At 46.5% G+C, this 14,736-nt stretch overlaps 1 protein-coding gene across 3 annotated transcripts in view; it reads left to right on the top strand.

The window, feature by feature from the left end:
- SFXN5 (sideroflexin 5) overlaps positions 1-14,736 on the top strand; it is a 270,380-nt gene that overhangs the window by 172,336 nt on the left and 83,308 nt on the right. For all 3 annotated transcript variants that reach the window (XM_019526158.1, XM_019526156.1, XM_019526157.1), the window contains exons 11-12: positions 12,508-12,623; positions 14,205-14,290. In XM_019526158.1, the coding sequence (XP_019381703.1) occupies positions 12,508-12,623; positions 14,205-14,290 (202 nt within the window). The remainder of the gene's footprint in view (positions 1-12,507; positions 12,624-14,204; positions 14,291-14,736) is intronic.

The following is a 14,736-nucleotide window of genomic DNA, read 5'->3' as shown; positions in this document are numbered from 1 at the left end:
GTAAGTAGGTATGGTCAGTAGTCCCTGTCCCACGTTTGCTTTTGTTCTGTTTGTGATTACATAGGTGTAAATGTCATTTATTTTCATGGTGTTTCAGACCTTTTCTTGGTATCAGTGAAACAGCCTGTTAATTGCTTTCTCTTGATCCCTGTGTGCTTGTTGCTGTTGTGATTACTTTCTTGTTTTCCTTTCCCTGCTTTACCCTCCTATATGTCTGGCTTCTGCATGTAACTGGCTAAATCATCATGCTGTGTTTCCCCTGCCTACGCGCTACAATTTTATCCACACTTGACTCTACCTCTTCCCTTCCTAACCATCAGCATAGGGGCACAATTTCCTGGAGCTGGTGCTGCAGCATGTGTGTGTGTGTGTGTGTATATATGTCTATGTATATGTATGTACAAAGTATACTAATAGTATATAAGGAATGGCAGCACTAGTGACATAAATGAACAGGGATTCATGTTACAAGTCAGTCAGCTGTTAGCATCAATGCTATTGCCTCACAAGCCAACTTAGTTTGTACCTTCTTCGGCAGACCTGCCAGGCTCATTATTCTTACCTCTGGCACGTACGCTGTCTGTGTTTGCAATGTAGCTGTCAAAGAGTGGCAAAGTGATTACGCCTGACATGCAGTAAAACCTATCTGAGTATGTAAGGTCAGTGCCATCCTCTGAACCCCCTCTTGAACATAAGCACATGCCCCTGGAGCAAAGCAAAAACCTCCAAGCCTTTGACACTCTTCTACCCTAGCACATTTGTGGAAAATGGTATTTCCTGAAACCATAACTCCTAGAACTGATCACAGAAGGTCTGGGGCAAGGCAAAGGAAAAGGGATATTCTTTGGTGGCATCAAACATCAACGCAATCCCCAGTGCTGTGGTGTCAGGATCTAGTGGATGCTGAGGCCAGCTAGCATGTAGCATTTGATCTGGCAGTCTAAATAGCCATCTCATATTAAAAACCACATCATTTTCTCCCTTTTGCTGTCTGGTCCTCATCCAGCACCTTTGCCAAAGACTCTTGAGATTATTTCACAAAAATAAGCTTGATAATTATTTACAAGTGGGGCAACTGAGGTATGTGGTATGGTTAAAAGAACATACCTAACATCCGACAGTGGGCCAGTGGTGGAGCTTAGTCTCCTGACTTTACAGTACCCTACTCTCAACAGTAGACCATACTCGTTTCCTTTCTTGCTATAATTTGATCCATCCAAATGTGTGTGTGCATACATGTGTACTCATGTGCATGTGTAACCTTCCTGCAAAAAACCCAGCATGGAAATGCTGCCAAGAGTTGTCAAGTAAATCTCTGGACGTGAGTGCTTATTCAGTGTGCTGGCTTGGGGTGGAGCGAGAGAAGAAGCTATTTGATATTCACCTGCTATGCTTACTCCGCAGTCTGTTCCCCTTTCCCTTATCCACTGCACACAGTTCAGCTGTACTGAATGAATAATTGCAGCACAGGACCCACACAAAGAATGAGGCACAGGTCCTGCTGAAACAAAAGCCTTAATCATGTAATTACAGACACACAGCACACACCAAAAGGGCGTAAGAGTAAATTTTATCCGGTTCATCATGGTTAACATGGCCATTTCCTGAATTGGAGTGAAGTAACACAGCACAGTTACCTTGGAAAAGTTTATCCCAGATGAACAGTGTAGTACACTTTTGGAGTAAATCAGTCACAGTAAACCTGAATGGATACACGGCTGCTCTCTCAGAACTAGTTTTCATAGGATTGAAGTGATGTAGCTGCAACGGTTCATGAAATATATCAGTTTTCATATCTATAATATACTAGTGCAGTGATGCTCAACCTTCCGACCCCTTGGACCAGACGAGTGGTACGGGACCAATGCATAGACTGAATCCTGCAGGCAGAGTTCACCTGTGGACCACATCCCACACGGGGCTGGAGGTATGACCCCACAAACCAGCCCAGCCCAGCCATGTGCACTGGGCTGACCTCACCCATGGGATCCGGCCTGCCCACTAGATCTGGCCATGGAGCATCCTGCACATTGCCACAATCTGGCTTGTGGGGCTGTGTCTTCCAGCATGCAGGGCTCCCCATGGGTCCAGAAATTTAGCTGTAGGGGAGCAATGGCAGTGGTAATTCCTGTGGCTCTGGACAGCCAAACACCACTGTATACAATATGAATATAGTAGCTTTCATCACTAAATGCCATTACAGTGCCTGCCAGTAGGTTGCAGAGGGGCTGGCTGGCATTGAGCAAAGGTGGCAGGATGACAGACACACGGCTGGTACGCTGGTGTAACATATACTGGTGTGCAGTTATTTCTTACTTCCTGTGGGATAATTTTACTGTGGGCTGGAGTGACGCCTGCCCTGGGCAAGGGGGGTGGACCTGATGACTTTATGAGGTCCTTTCCAGCCCTACTGGCTCCCAGTGATCAGAGACCTGACAAAGAATGCCTTGCATTTGAAAGCTTGTCTAACTTTATTGCAGCTGCATAGTTGGTCCAATAAAAGAGATCACCCTAAGAAATCCTTGCCTCACATCATTTCTGGACCATCATGGCTACAGCATCACTCTTACTCTACCTGGGTACATCCACCTGAGATGTTTACTGCCCGATTAGGGTGCAGGAAACTCATTAACTCTGGTATAGGTTGGTACTTGTAAATACAAGTGCTATCCTGTGACGGCTTTCTTTCATGCACAGCAGTGCATGTGTAGATGCTGATGGGGCTGGGTGGGGCATGAGGGTGCTTCAGTGTGAGGCTGGCTAGCCCCACACTGAAGCACTTCCGTGCCCTAGCCAGGCCCTCTGAAGCACATTGAGCCAGGTTGGAGCAGCCCTGGGATGGCAGGCTGACACCGGTACCCCCTGCTAGTTGGTGCTGCACTGACAGGGCTCCACGTGCTGTTCATGAACAAACTCCAAAGCTGATTGCTCTGGAGTGAATTGTTCCCAGGCACATGGTCAAACCACATGCTTAGAAGCAAAAAACTCCAGAGTAGTAAACCCTGGAGTTTATTCATGTGCACGAATTGCACATGTAGATGTGCCCCCTGTGACTTATACTCACATTAGGCTGTGTAGCATGTGTCCAATCTGCTTTTACTAGAAAGTAAGGCACCTTTAGAGTGCTTTATTCTTTAATGCCTCTACTATCAGCTTTTCAGAGCAACCTCAGTTATGACCCAAAGGTCTTTGGCAAGCAATAATGAAATGTCCTGGTCTGCATAATCTTTGCAAACAGAGCAGGATTCAATGCCTAGTGAAGTCCATCAGAACTTTTTCCATTAACTTCAGTGGCTTCCTGAGGTTGTGGGCTAGTCCCTGAACAAAAGAGAGGCCTGCAGAGCTTTGCCTTATTCATCATGCAGATAAAGAGATCCTATTATCATCTCCTTCCCTGCTTGCGATGGCTCACGTGATCAGAGCCAGCAGAATGCTGGAGACTACGCGGCACCTGATAATTTCCCCTCAGATGCATGATGCTGATGGGAACTTGGGAGGAATGTTGTTTAAAACACCTGTTGTCCAACGTCCATGCCCTAAGCCAGTGGAGGCCAACCTTTACAGCAGACGTGCCACAAATCAGCCCAGTACCTTCCCTTAGTGTCACTCTGATGCCTGTCCCCTGCCTGATCTGCTGCTCTGCTCTCTGCTTCCCGCCCTATCTGCTTCTGACCCGCTGCTTGCAACACACCAAGGCTGCCACAGCTGGCCACCTCTGCCCTGAGTAATTTTGGGCAGATCACTTCTCTTTTCTATGTCTCAGTTTCATCAGGAGCAAAATAGGAGTGATGACAACCTCCCTTTTGAAAGGGACCATGGGTGGAAAACCCTAGGAGTCATTACGTCCTTATTATTAAATCCCTAGTGCTGTGGTCACATAGCTCTTCCTGTTCCAAATCTGTTTTCAGTGGGAAATTTTATTTAACTATTTTTTTTTGTTCGTCATTAAGATGGTGTTAACAGAGGGCAGAACATTTGAAAGCCAGATCTTAGACCAGGCTCAGATCAGCAACATAGGCAGAAAATCTCTGCCACCAGGTTGTTCTATTTTTACACAGAGGTGTTAGGAGAAGGAGGTTAAGCTGGTGTCAGAATTGATTGGGGACCCATAATTAATTTATTTAGCCCTTAATTAATTCTCCAGTTCGTACTTTATTTGTGTACTGTCATGCTTAATTTGTATGCCAGGATGTCAGGGTTCCTCCTCCTAATTGCTGCTGCATTGTTTTGAGAGCTGTAAGTTATTGGTTTGAAGACCTGGGCAAATTGTTTAATTAGAGATATGCTTTTAGATTAGCTTTAAACTACCAGCCTCCAGAAAGGAGCTAGGTTTAACCTTTTAAAGAGAGGAGGCCAGTAGCTCAGCTGACGTAAGTCCCTATAGCTCCATAAGGATTAAAACAGTTTAAACCCTGCTAAGGATCTGGGCTCTGGACTGCCATGCTGATTCTCATTGGCTTCTGATCTGGTTGGTCTTTTGTACACGCCACCAAATTGGCCTTTAAAGCAGCTTAACTGCCCTTTTGCACCTCTTTAATGGTATTGCTGCTTGCACGCTCAGCAGCATATTCCACTTTAATGGCGTCGCTGTTTGCACACTTGGCAGCATGTTCCACTTTAAATTACTTTGTTATGTAGCAAGATAAAACACCTTCAAGGTGTTTTAGTTTGCAGCCTAACAAAGTTCAACAGTGCATGGGGTGCTGGAGCAGATGTGCTCAGGGCTTGGTGGGCTTCCAGTGCCCTGTGCACCATCCCTGCTGCCTCCTCCCACCGGCAGCGATGGTGCAGGGGTGCTGGAGCTTACCTGACTCTCCCACAGCGGGGTGCAGGGGGAAACCAAGCTGCCACTGGGTCACGTAACCCCCTGACCTGCAGGGGACACCAGGGTGGCGAAGAGCCTGATCTTTTCTTTTCTTTTTCTCCTGGAGCCTGCCTGCCTGCCTGAGCGCACGGGGTCCCAGTGCTTCCCTCCGTGGCTGCAGAGCTCCCCGGGCCTGCCCGGGCCAGGTGTCAGTGGGTGGGTGCCACCAGGGGGGAACTGCCACGGAGGGAAGCACCAGGCCCACTGGCAACTTGCCCCCCACCCCCTGCTGCCGGAGAGGCAGGTAAGGATCGGGCCCCCACCCTTGCGTACATGCCACAGGGGTTTAGTTTGGTTTAATTCTCCCTAAATTGAACTAAACCGAATTAACCCCCCGTGGTGTGTACAAGCAGCCATTCTGGTTCAAAGACTATTATCTTTTATCCCAAACAAATGATGGAGCCCCAATGAAATGCATGAGCCTCCAGGTTGAAAGGCTCCTACTGTCCTGCACATCGCAGTATGGTTCATAACCCAAGGCTGCAGAGGAGACCAAATCTGACCACCCCTGCATTGGAACCTGGTGTAGCCACCTTGAGGGGTAAATGCTCATGTTGCTAATTTGCACTTGAGCCACACCAGTGTGGCTGCATGCACATTAGTGATGTACTAAGATGTGTTTGGTGCTAGGATTCCCTGGGGGGAGGGTAGGGAGGAACAGGCCATCACCTTCCCATTTTCCTTAGCACTGCAGGGGGCTGTACCAGTCTACAACTTGTTTCTCACTGCACTGTAGGAGACATTGTCGGTCTTTTCTGGGCTCCTGTACAGAAGTCGTCTTAGCCTGCCAGCCCAGCAAACTAAAGGACACCTCAATAAGACTTGGTTCCACACTGCTGGTCCTGGCCTTCCTCAAACGGTTAGCAAGGGAGGGATTCACCTGAGACTCGTTCCAGCTGTTGGCGTTCATCCAGTTCTTATTTGGGGAACAGCAGGCAATTGCAGGGTATGACATGCACTGGAGGGCATTTCAGCAGCAGCTTGTCACCTGGAGAAATCAGCAGCAAGTGTTGCTGAGACCATGCAGCATGATGGATGATCTAGGTGTTGGTGGATCTCCCCATGCTGGCTGTCTGGAGCCAAACCACATCATCCGGCAAACCTGCAGTGACTGACACTGGCTGCAGAACGTCTGCAAGAGGAACGATACTGTCATGGACCTGGACAAGGAGGGTGTCTGAACTTGACACCAGGCAGAGGGAGGCTATACCAGCACATAGCAGGTTGCTTTTGCCATCCGGGAGCTGGCTACATTGGCTAGCTACAGGTCAGTGCCATTTGGCCTGGCATTGTCAGGTCAATTCTTGGCAGTGTTGCACTGTGGTGAACTCACAAGTGGTGAAGAATACTAATGCCCATAACCAATAGCTGGCTCTGAGAAATGGTGCTTCCCAACTGTTTGGGGGCCATCACTGACACACGCCTGCCTGCCATTTGCCTCCACAAAGCGTACATGAATATTTTAACCTGAGAAGAAAATGCATGCTTGTCACACTGGAATTGTTGGAGAAGAAGAAATCATGTATAATAACAATGGATGTACTAGTCGGATGTAGGCTACCATGATATTCTTAGTATCTCACATACTCAGATTTGGCCAAGAATAGACATCATTTTCTTCCGAGATACGGATTTCAGCAGGTTGTCTGTGCCTGCTGTTATCTGGGGAGACCCCAGCTAGCCTCTCCTCCCCTGGCATGTGAAGCCCTGCCCACATGGGAGAGAACCTCATCCAAGAGGATTCATTACACATCAAGCTGTTGCAAGATGTGGACTGTGCATGTACCCAGCTCAAGGCAAGATGACTCCTCCTACAAACCTATCTTGAACCCAGTCTTCCCAGGGGCACTCATGTCCTTGTAGTCCACTGCACACCATATATGAGGATAATGGAGAATTTTCACCAGGACTACACTGAAGAGTTCTCTGCTTTCCAGGCCTAGTGCAAGCAACTGGAAAGTGTGCCTCTGATAATTGGCCTGTGCTCAGAAGAGAGGCAGAGAATTCAGAGTTACCTTGCCTGCACGCATCCTCGCTTTGCAGAGGGAGAGGCTGATGGAGGTTCTTTGAAATCAAGATAACTAGGTTGTCAAGACATAGAAGCTAAATCTTGAGCTAATGGACGTCTCCGCTGCTAAGAGTCATTCTTTGCAGTGATCTCCTCAGTGGATCTGGAGTGTTGTTTTGCAGCGTGGCTGCTGTCACCTGCATGAGATGAACTCTTGCAGGAGTTGACTCAAGTACTGACAACTGGGGTTACTTCAACAGTGAAGTCTCAGCAGAAGTAGACTGATGAGAGATTGCAGGCTGGAGCTATGATCATACATTAGCTTTGCTCTCGCGTGTATCCTCTTTTGAGCCCAAAAGCACTTTACAGTGTTTCATTATGCCTGTTTTACAGGTGGGGAAACCAAGTCACAGAAGAGTTATGTGAGTAGCCAAGGTCAGGCAGTGACTCCACAGCATTACTCCAGCCTTCCTGCTACCTGCAGCTGTTGCCCTGTGCTGGAGCATTGCCAGTTTAATACACGTTTGTGGAATTACGTTTTGCGTCAGTAAAATTGGCACCAAACCAGTGAGAAGCTCCTGTTGCCTTCCGAGCAGGAGTCTGTTATTTGGTCCCAAAGGGATCTGCTGCCCTCAGGGAATTCTCAGGCTGGGAAAAAATTATCTCTGGCTCCTCTTGAAAACTGCCCATTTATATAATGAATGCTCCCAGTGTTATTAAAATAAAAATATCCCCTGAGCAGGGGTCAACAACCTTTTGCTGCTACCTGCCACCACTGCTTGTGGTCTGAAATCCTACCGGGGGTCCAAATGTCTTACACCTGCACTTACCCTCGCCACTGACTCAAGTGGCTGGCGGCAATGGAAAGAGTTAAATTTGGTAGCCCATAAGAGCAGAACATGGAGGGCTGGAGTGTCAGCAGATGCTGGATAGAGAATAAATGGAAAAAGCAGGTAGTAGGACCCTAGGGATGCTGCCCCTGCTGCTTAGGCTGCTGTCTGTGCTAGAGTGTGGATCCACCCTGCGGTTCATCGGTTGCCAACCCCTGTCTTATAGATTCATAGATGTTTGGGCTGGGAGGGACCTGAGCAGATCATCGAGTCCAACCGCCTGCTGTGGGCAGGAAAGAGTGCCGGGGTCAGTTGACCCCAGCCAGGTGTCTGTCTAGCCTCCTCTTAAAGACCCCCAGGGTAGGGGAGTTCTTAGTACAGGTGATCAGTGGAGCTCCTCAGTGGTACACGTCACAGCAGGCATTTGTGTCCCTCAGAGGCATTGCTCTGACCTCCTCTTTAGAGAACATTTACTATATAGTTTGATCTGAAAGAGGCCATTCGTGATTCCATTACTGTGTGCTTGTAGGAATCCTGTTGGGCCATAGAGCTAAGCTCTTGGTTAAACTCTGCTTTAAAAGCCATATTTTATGCACATGACGTATAAAGAAGTGGGGAGACCAAGAAATAAAATGACTTTCCATCTCTTAAAGTAGATAAAAGTGGTAGTTACTAGCGTTGAAAAACTAAACTTAAGAGGAAGGTTTTATTTTTCCAATTATTTGAAGCCATCGATTGTCTTTGTTTGCATCTGGATCCACACCTCATCAGTCTATATTTACGATACTTGGCCTTTCTTATTAGTGTCTCTCATTAGATTTTCAGCAGATTTCTCGTTCATGAGCCTAATGCTGACTTCACTGCCATTGAGCTGTTATAAGAGTAGGAGCAGGCTTTGTATCTCATTTGTAGGCTCGTTCTGCTCTTCTTTGTATACCGGAGTTGGTGGCTGTTGTTTGTAATCTTTCATGTAGGTGCTGATGTTTCAAAGGCAGGAAGGAAGACGGGAACTTATTTTACAAAACCAGCACAAAGGTTGCTCACCTTGGCCTTCTCCCAGTGTACCTGACAGCCCCAAACCTTTAGATTTTAACTTCTTAACTAAATATATCTTCAGGCATCTTTAATGCTGGGGGAAGTGGGCTGAGTTTGCTGCTCTGAAGTCCCAGGGATGCAGTATAGATATCCATCTGCGCCCCTTTCCCTCCCCACCCTTGGTACCTTCAGCTGGTATTCAAGGGCTTTGTAAAGATGTGAAACCCCTATTTCACAGTGCCGTCTCTCCCTATCCTTGCTATTTAAGCTCCTTTCCATTTAGGAGCATTGTGAGCACGATCTTCTACATAGAGAAACCTCATTCTTTTCCTTCCCCTTCTGACTTTCCTCTTTAGCCCCAGAAGCATAGAGGGCTGCCTCCATCCCTACAATGCTGCTTCCTTCTTCTCTCAACTGTAGACCAAGCTAAGTAGCATTGATTGCAAATGGCACTGCAAATCCTCATGCATGCATACATGCAGAGCAGAGAGGGACCAAACTCATTCCCTGTCAGTCAAGTCTTGGAGCATTTAGGTTAGGGTACAGACAGTCAAAAAACCCGAGGCTGAATGGATTCAATCTTTGCAGGTTGGCCTAAATTGTGTAGATTGAACTGATAAGCAAATGAATAAACTTTCACTTTTGATTCTGAAAATGCAGCCACCTGCCTTTAGTGGCCTAGGCCAGAAGCCGAGGGGTGCTAGAGCACGCCTCCCTGCTCGGCTGGAGTAGACAGCTTGGGCCTGTGCACCCTGCAAAGCATCCTGGGATGCTGTGAAACTGTGAGTTAACTTGAATCTAGAGAGGATCTGGGACAAGTTCAATAAATTGATTTAACCTAAATCAGTTAAGCCTGATACGACATCCACCCAGATTTATCTTAAACCAGTTTCAGCCATTTTGAAAGCAGTTTATGTGCACTGAACTTCTGTCATGTTACAAATTTGAGCCAGTTTCTGATTGTTTATACTGGTTTATGTGTAATTTCTGTCCCTAGCCTTAGAGCTTGTGAGTACCTGGTGTCAAGCATGTGGAAGGAGGGACCAGGTGTTGAAACTCCCTGATGCCTTCACCAGATTGTCTTGAGTGATGTCTTCTTGGTGCCAGTGCATCACCATCACAACCAGTCCTCTAGCTCCTTAGTCCTGGGTGTGTGCATGTGGTGTACATGTGCTGTACCTGCCTGTATGGCTTCCTTCTGTTCTTGTAAGCAGTATGTGTTGTCACCAATCAGCTCTCATTACAGAGAGCTGCATTGTCATGGGGCTCACCTCCCCCCAAAGAAAACCCCAAAAAAACTTGACATTTGTTATGTGCCATGCAGTGATATCCTTTAACCATGATAACCCAGTGAGTGATGCAGGCAACAAGTTTTTGGAAGGGGCTCATATAGTGCCTGGTGTTCATCATCGAAACAGGTTTTCACTGGGAAGTAGGAACTTTTTGCGCACACATACCAATTTTGAGGAACCTTTTGTCAGGAAGGTTTTTCAGGCTTGGAGCTGAATTTCTAAGGCTTTCACCATTGCTTCTCCTTAGTACGTTTTTATCCAGGTCCTCCGGCTCTTTACTTACATCTGGACTTTCAGCTCCATCCCCTGGTGAACCCAGCATGGACAAGTACTGCAAAACACTTCAATGTATCTTTATCTTTGGCCAGCGAGAGAGAGGTCATGCGAGTCTAGCTAACTGCCATGGGGTTGTCAATGGGTTAATTGGATCACCCTCTTTCCATGCAAGTACCCTTGCCACCACAGTATTTAGCTATTTAGTGGTGAATTAGCATAGCACAGTGGGCACATCTATACATTGCCCTACGGCGATGTAGCAATGCACTATGTACAGTGTGCTACGGCACCATGGCGATCGTGTGGGTCTACACATAATTGCTAGCTGTGTTGTCGTAGTGGCACACTTCCTGCTTGTAGTGCACTGCTGTGGCGATGTTGCAGAGAAATCTTTGCGTGCACCACCGATACGGCGCAGTACGGGCAGTTACTGCACTACACCAAAAGGAAGTCCTAAAACACGGCGCAGTAACATTGCCGTATGGCGACGTGTAGGCACACCCAATATATTGTTCATTGGGTCAAAGAGAGATGGGGAGGTATAACTTTCTGGTCATGGAAGGTTTAACCTAAAAGGCAAGAAAAGAGAAGTGAATTTTGAAAGAAGTCCAGCATGCAGAACTCATATGAGCTGGGGACCTGCTCTGAGTCTTTTATTACCCATGCACAATGAAGCTGCTCCAACAGGAGAGGCTGGGAGCGCCCTGTGCCAAAACCGGGAAGAGCCCAGTGGGCAAGACGCACCTGTGGGGTGTGGGGGAATGCCAGAGCTCTTGGTGATTGGGGCTCCTTCTCAGGCTTTTCATGGAAAGCTCCTCAATGTTTTGCTTCCATGTCAGGTGTTCAAAATCTTTAGAAGTTTTGCAACGTTTTGTCCTAGTGAGCTGGTGACCTTAGTCTGTGATGGATACAAGGGGCAGATAAGGGGGGTTGACGGGAGCATAGGAATATGAGCGTCACCTTGTGCAATAATCAGTAGTCTCTGCCGTCTGCTCACTGTCTGGCAGCAGAGGTGTAGGCTGCACAGCAGAGGTGAGTTTAGGAGAGGGTTGGAAGTGGGGAGACTTTTCTTTTACATGGAGGTAGGAAGAAGCACTAGGCAAAGTCACTGGCTACGATAACACAGCTGGTCTGCAGGGCTGAGCTCTGTCATGATGGGCCTTAGGTTAGGGACAGACATTATACATAAACCGGTTTAAGTGGTCAGAAACTGGTTTAAACCTGGAACAGAACAGACATTCAGTGCACATAAACCAGTTTCAAAATGGCCAAAAACAGTTTGAGATTAACCTGGTTGAATGTAGTATGAGACTTAACTGATTTAGCTCAAACTGGTTTATGCAATGTCTGTCCCAGACCTTAAAGTACAAGCGAGAAGCTTCTGTTCAGTGCATCGGCAAAGGACTCAGCCAAAGGGAGATGTTGCCCAAACACAGCTCAGGAAGATGAGCCTAAGAGCAGCATTTTGAATGGTGCGGAGAAAACTGCAGGCACACATAGTTAAGGCCAGAGAGGAGAATTCAAGGCTGGTGACCTGATTAGCCATAAATCTCAGCAGAGGACTGCTCTCCCGGGTCTGGTATGAGCACAAGGGGAGTGGATTATTACTAAGGCTAGCTGTCGATTGAAAATCAAGACATTAAGCACTGGGGGTTTGGAGAATGTCTAATTTGAGTATCAGGCAAGTTGCTGTCTTAAATTAAGAAAAATAAAGGAAACCAAATCTAAGCATCTGCTTTTCATTTAAGGCTATCAACTCATGGTGGGAGTTCAACAGGAACCAGGTTAACTAGGTGTATGTAGATGTGAAGTAAACTTGTTTTAGTTAGATGCCCCCAAACTTCGCGTGTGTGCATCAGAGCAGATCTAAGACACCTAAATTTCATACCTGCACTTCAATGAAATTGCTTCCAACAGGTTTCTATCATGTCAGATTATTTTGTCAGTTAAAGCGCATGCTTTCAGTGCATTCTCCTCCTCTCAGTAACCAGGTGTAATGCTGATTACAGGTGTGAACCCCTCCACCTTCAGGAACCCCACTGTGGAGGTCAGAGTGCACACCTGGACAGCCCTGCTGACCAAATGGATGTTCCTGCGAGCAGGCACTGGTCCTTTGATTTTCAACTGGAGTGTCAGGGTGGACGAGTGTCCCCTGGATCCTTATGGAGGCAGTACTGACCTTTGTGATTTTCTTGCTCTCAGCTAGTGCCAATATCTGCAACGTAGTCCTGATGAGGCACACAGAGCTGGAAGAGGGGATTGACGTCCTGGACAATAATGGAAACATCGTTGGATCTTCCAGAATTGCTGCCAAACATGTATGTACTTATCATGCTCCATGCAGCTGCAAGCACATGCATGCACAGAGCTGGCTTTTTAGGTCTCTCAAAACCCTTGGCTGTAGGAACCCTGCTTGGTTGCTTTCTAAACGAGAAGAAGCATCTCAGCTTCTTTAAAAAAAATAACTGGAAACCCTAGGTCTTATCCATCACCCAAGATGTGTATAGACAAACACAACAGGGTATTCCCATATCCAGAGACTTTGGGGTACACCAAGCTAGAGATAACAGATGAGATGCCTAGAAGTGACTTTGGAGCATTTGAATCAGATCACTTGATTGGGCTGAGCAAGGGTGCGAGTGGAAAGGGTCAGTCTAAATAGCAGCCACAGTTCTGATTGTTGTCTGACCAGAAGAGCAGAAAAAGGTGTAAGGGGGTGCAGAAGCTAGAAGTGAAACTGGACAGCTTCAGATTCAGAATAAGGTTTGAGCTTTCAGTAGTGAGCATGATTTAACACTGGATCGGTTTCCTTCAGAACATGGTAGACTGGCCTTTTCTTGACGTCTTTACATTGGTGGTTCTCAGGCCCCCCTCGGAAAATGCCAGCTCTTAGCTTTCATTTGTTTTTTGCCTGCAGAAAAATAATAGAGCAATTCTCTTGTTGCAAAGAACTCAGCGAGCCCACAACAGGGCAGAATGGTTCTGACACTGTTTGAAATCGCTGGGTATATCTTGTGATTATCCTGTGAAAAGTGTATGTGTTTGCGCACCTACCAATGCTAACATTGCACATCACTCTTAAAAGGGTCTCACATCACCCTGGTTGAGAAGTACTGCTTTACAGCAGCCAGGAGATCTGTGTTTGTGTTATGCAAGGATTAGATTAGAGGATCATAAAGATTAGATAATCCTCTCTGCCCTTAAAGTTGCTGAATTCTTCTAAGTGAGATCCGATTATTCCTTCCTGCCTGAGGATTTCAACGTGGAGGTGCCCAGAAGCTGGTGTTGAATAGGAAGCAGAGAAATAACTTACACCTTTTTACAAATGAGGAAAGGTGGTTTTCTAGCTGAATCGCGATTTAACCCTTGCCATGCCAAGCTGTATTAACAACTATGAACCAAGCCTTTAGGAGGAGACCCCAGCTGTTTTTATTCACTTGCTCACACCTGGCTTACTCCCCCCTGGCACCTTCTAAACTCTGCCATCTGCTCGTGACTTCTTATTCTCCTATTCTGATGTAGCTTTGACTCTGAGCTTCCTCTGACTGTCAGACTGAAACATGTTGTTTCCAAGTGGATTTTAATCTGAAGTGTAAAGCATGGAGGTGCCCCCCCCATGCAGAGTTAATAGTGTAATATGTAGGGCTCAGTTGCATTGGTATAACGGAACACAGATCCAGGCCCATAATTTGCAGTAAAAGGGCAAAAATCTAGTATATGCAAGTAACTGGTATAGAGGTTGGAAAGTATATTCAAACCGCTATGCATACCATAGAAATGTCAGGGATGCTATTTCTTTCCCTCTGGGTTGACTGCTCAATGGAGGCAAATAATGGGACGCTTCTAAGTGGTTTTTTTTTTTTTTTATACATACACACATTTTTCTTCTTAACTTTCAGGCACTGTTAGAGACAGCCTTGACTAGAGTGGTCCTGCCAATGCCTATACTGGTTCTACCTCCAATTATTATGTCCGTCCTGGAAAAGTAAGTATTGGGGGATGGGGAGTGAAATTTAGAGGGAAAGGGGTTGGGAGGAAACGGGCTAAGATATTCAATTTAATGTGATTTAAGAGGAAATATTCTTACCAAGCTGGGCAAAGACAAAAATATATTAAAGTGTTTTGCAGTACATGTCCATGCTAGGTTTACCAGGGGAAGGGTCCAGAGGTAAGTAAAGAGCCAGAGGACCTGGATAAAACCTTACTAAGGAGAAGCAACAATGAAAGCCTTAGCAGTGTTCTCGAGGAACCATCAGCTAGATACCTGAAGTGTTTATAAACTAATATGAGAAGCATGGGGAATAAACAGGAAGAATTGGAAGTCCTAGTACAAGCACAGAATTATAATGTAATTGTGATTATGAAGACATGGCGGAATAGTTCACGTGACTGGATTATGGTCATAGATGGGCATAGTTTGTTCAGGAAGAA

This window comes from Gavialis gangeticus, unplaced genomic scaffold (genome assembly GCF_001723915.1).
Source record: "Gavialis gangeticus isolate Ggan-Ray unplaced genomic scaffold, GavGan_comp1, whole genome shotgun sequence".
NCBI classification, from domain to species: Eukaryota; Metazoa; Chordata; order Crocodylia; family Gavialidae; genus Gavialis; species Gavialis gangeticus.
The sequence above is the reverse complement of the archived record's forward strand: the minus strand, read 5'-3'. Positions and strand labels throughout refer to the sequence as shown.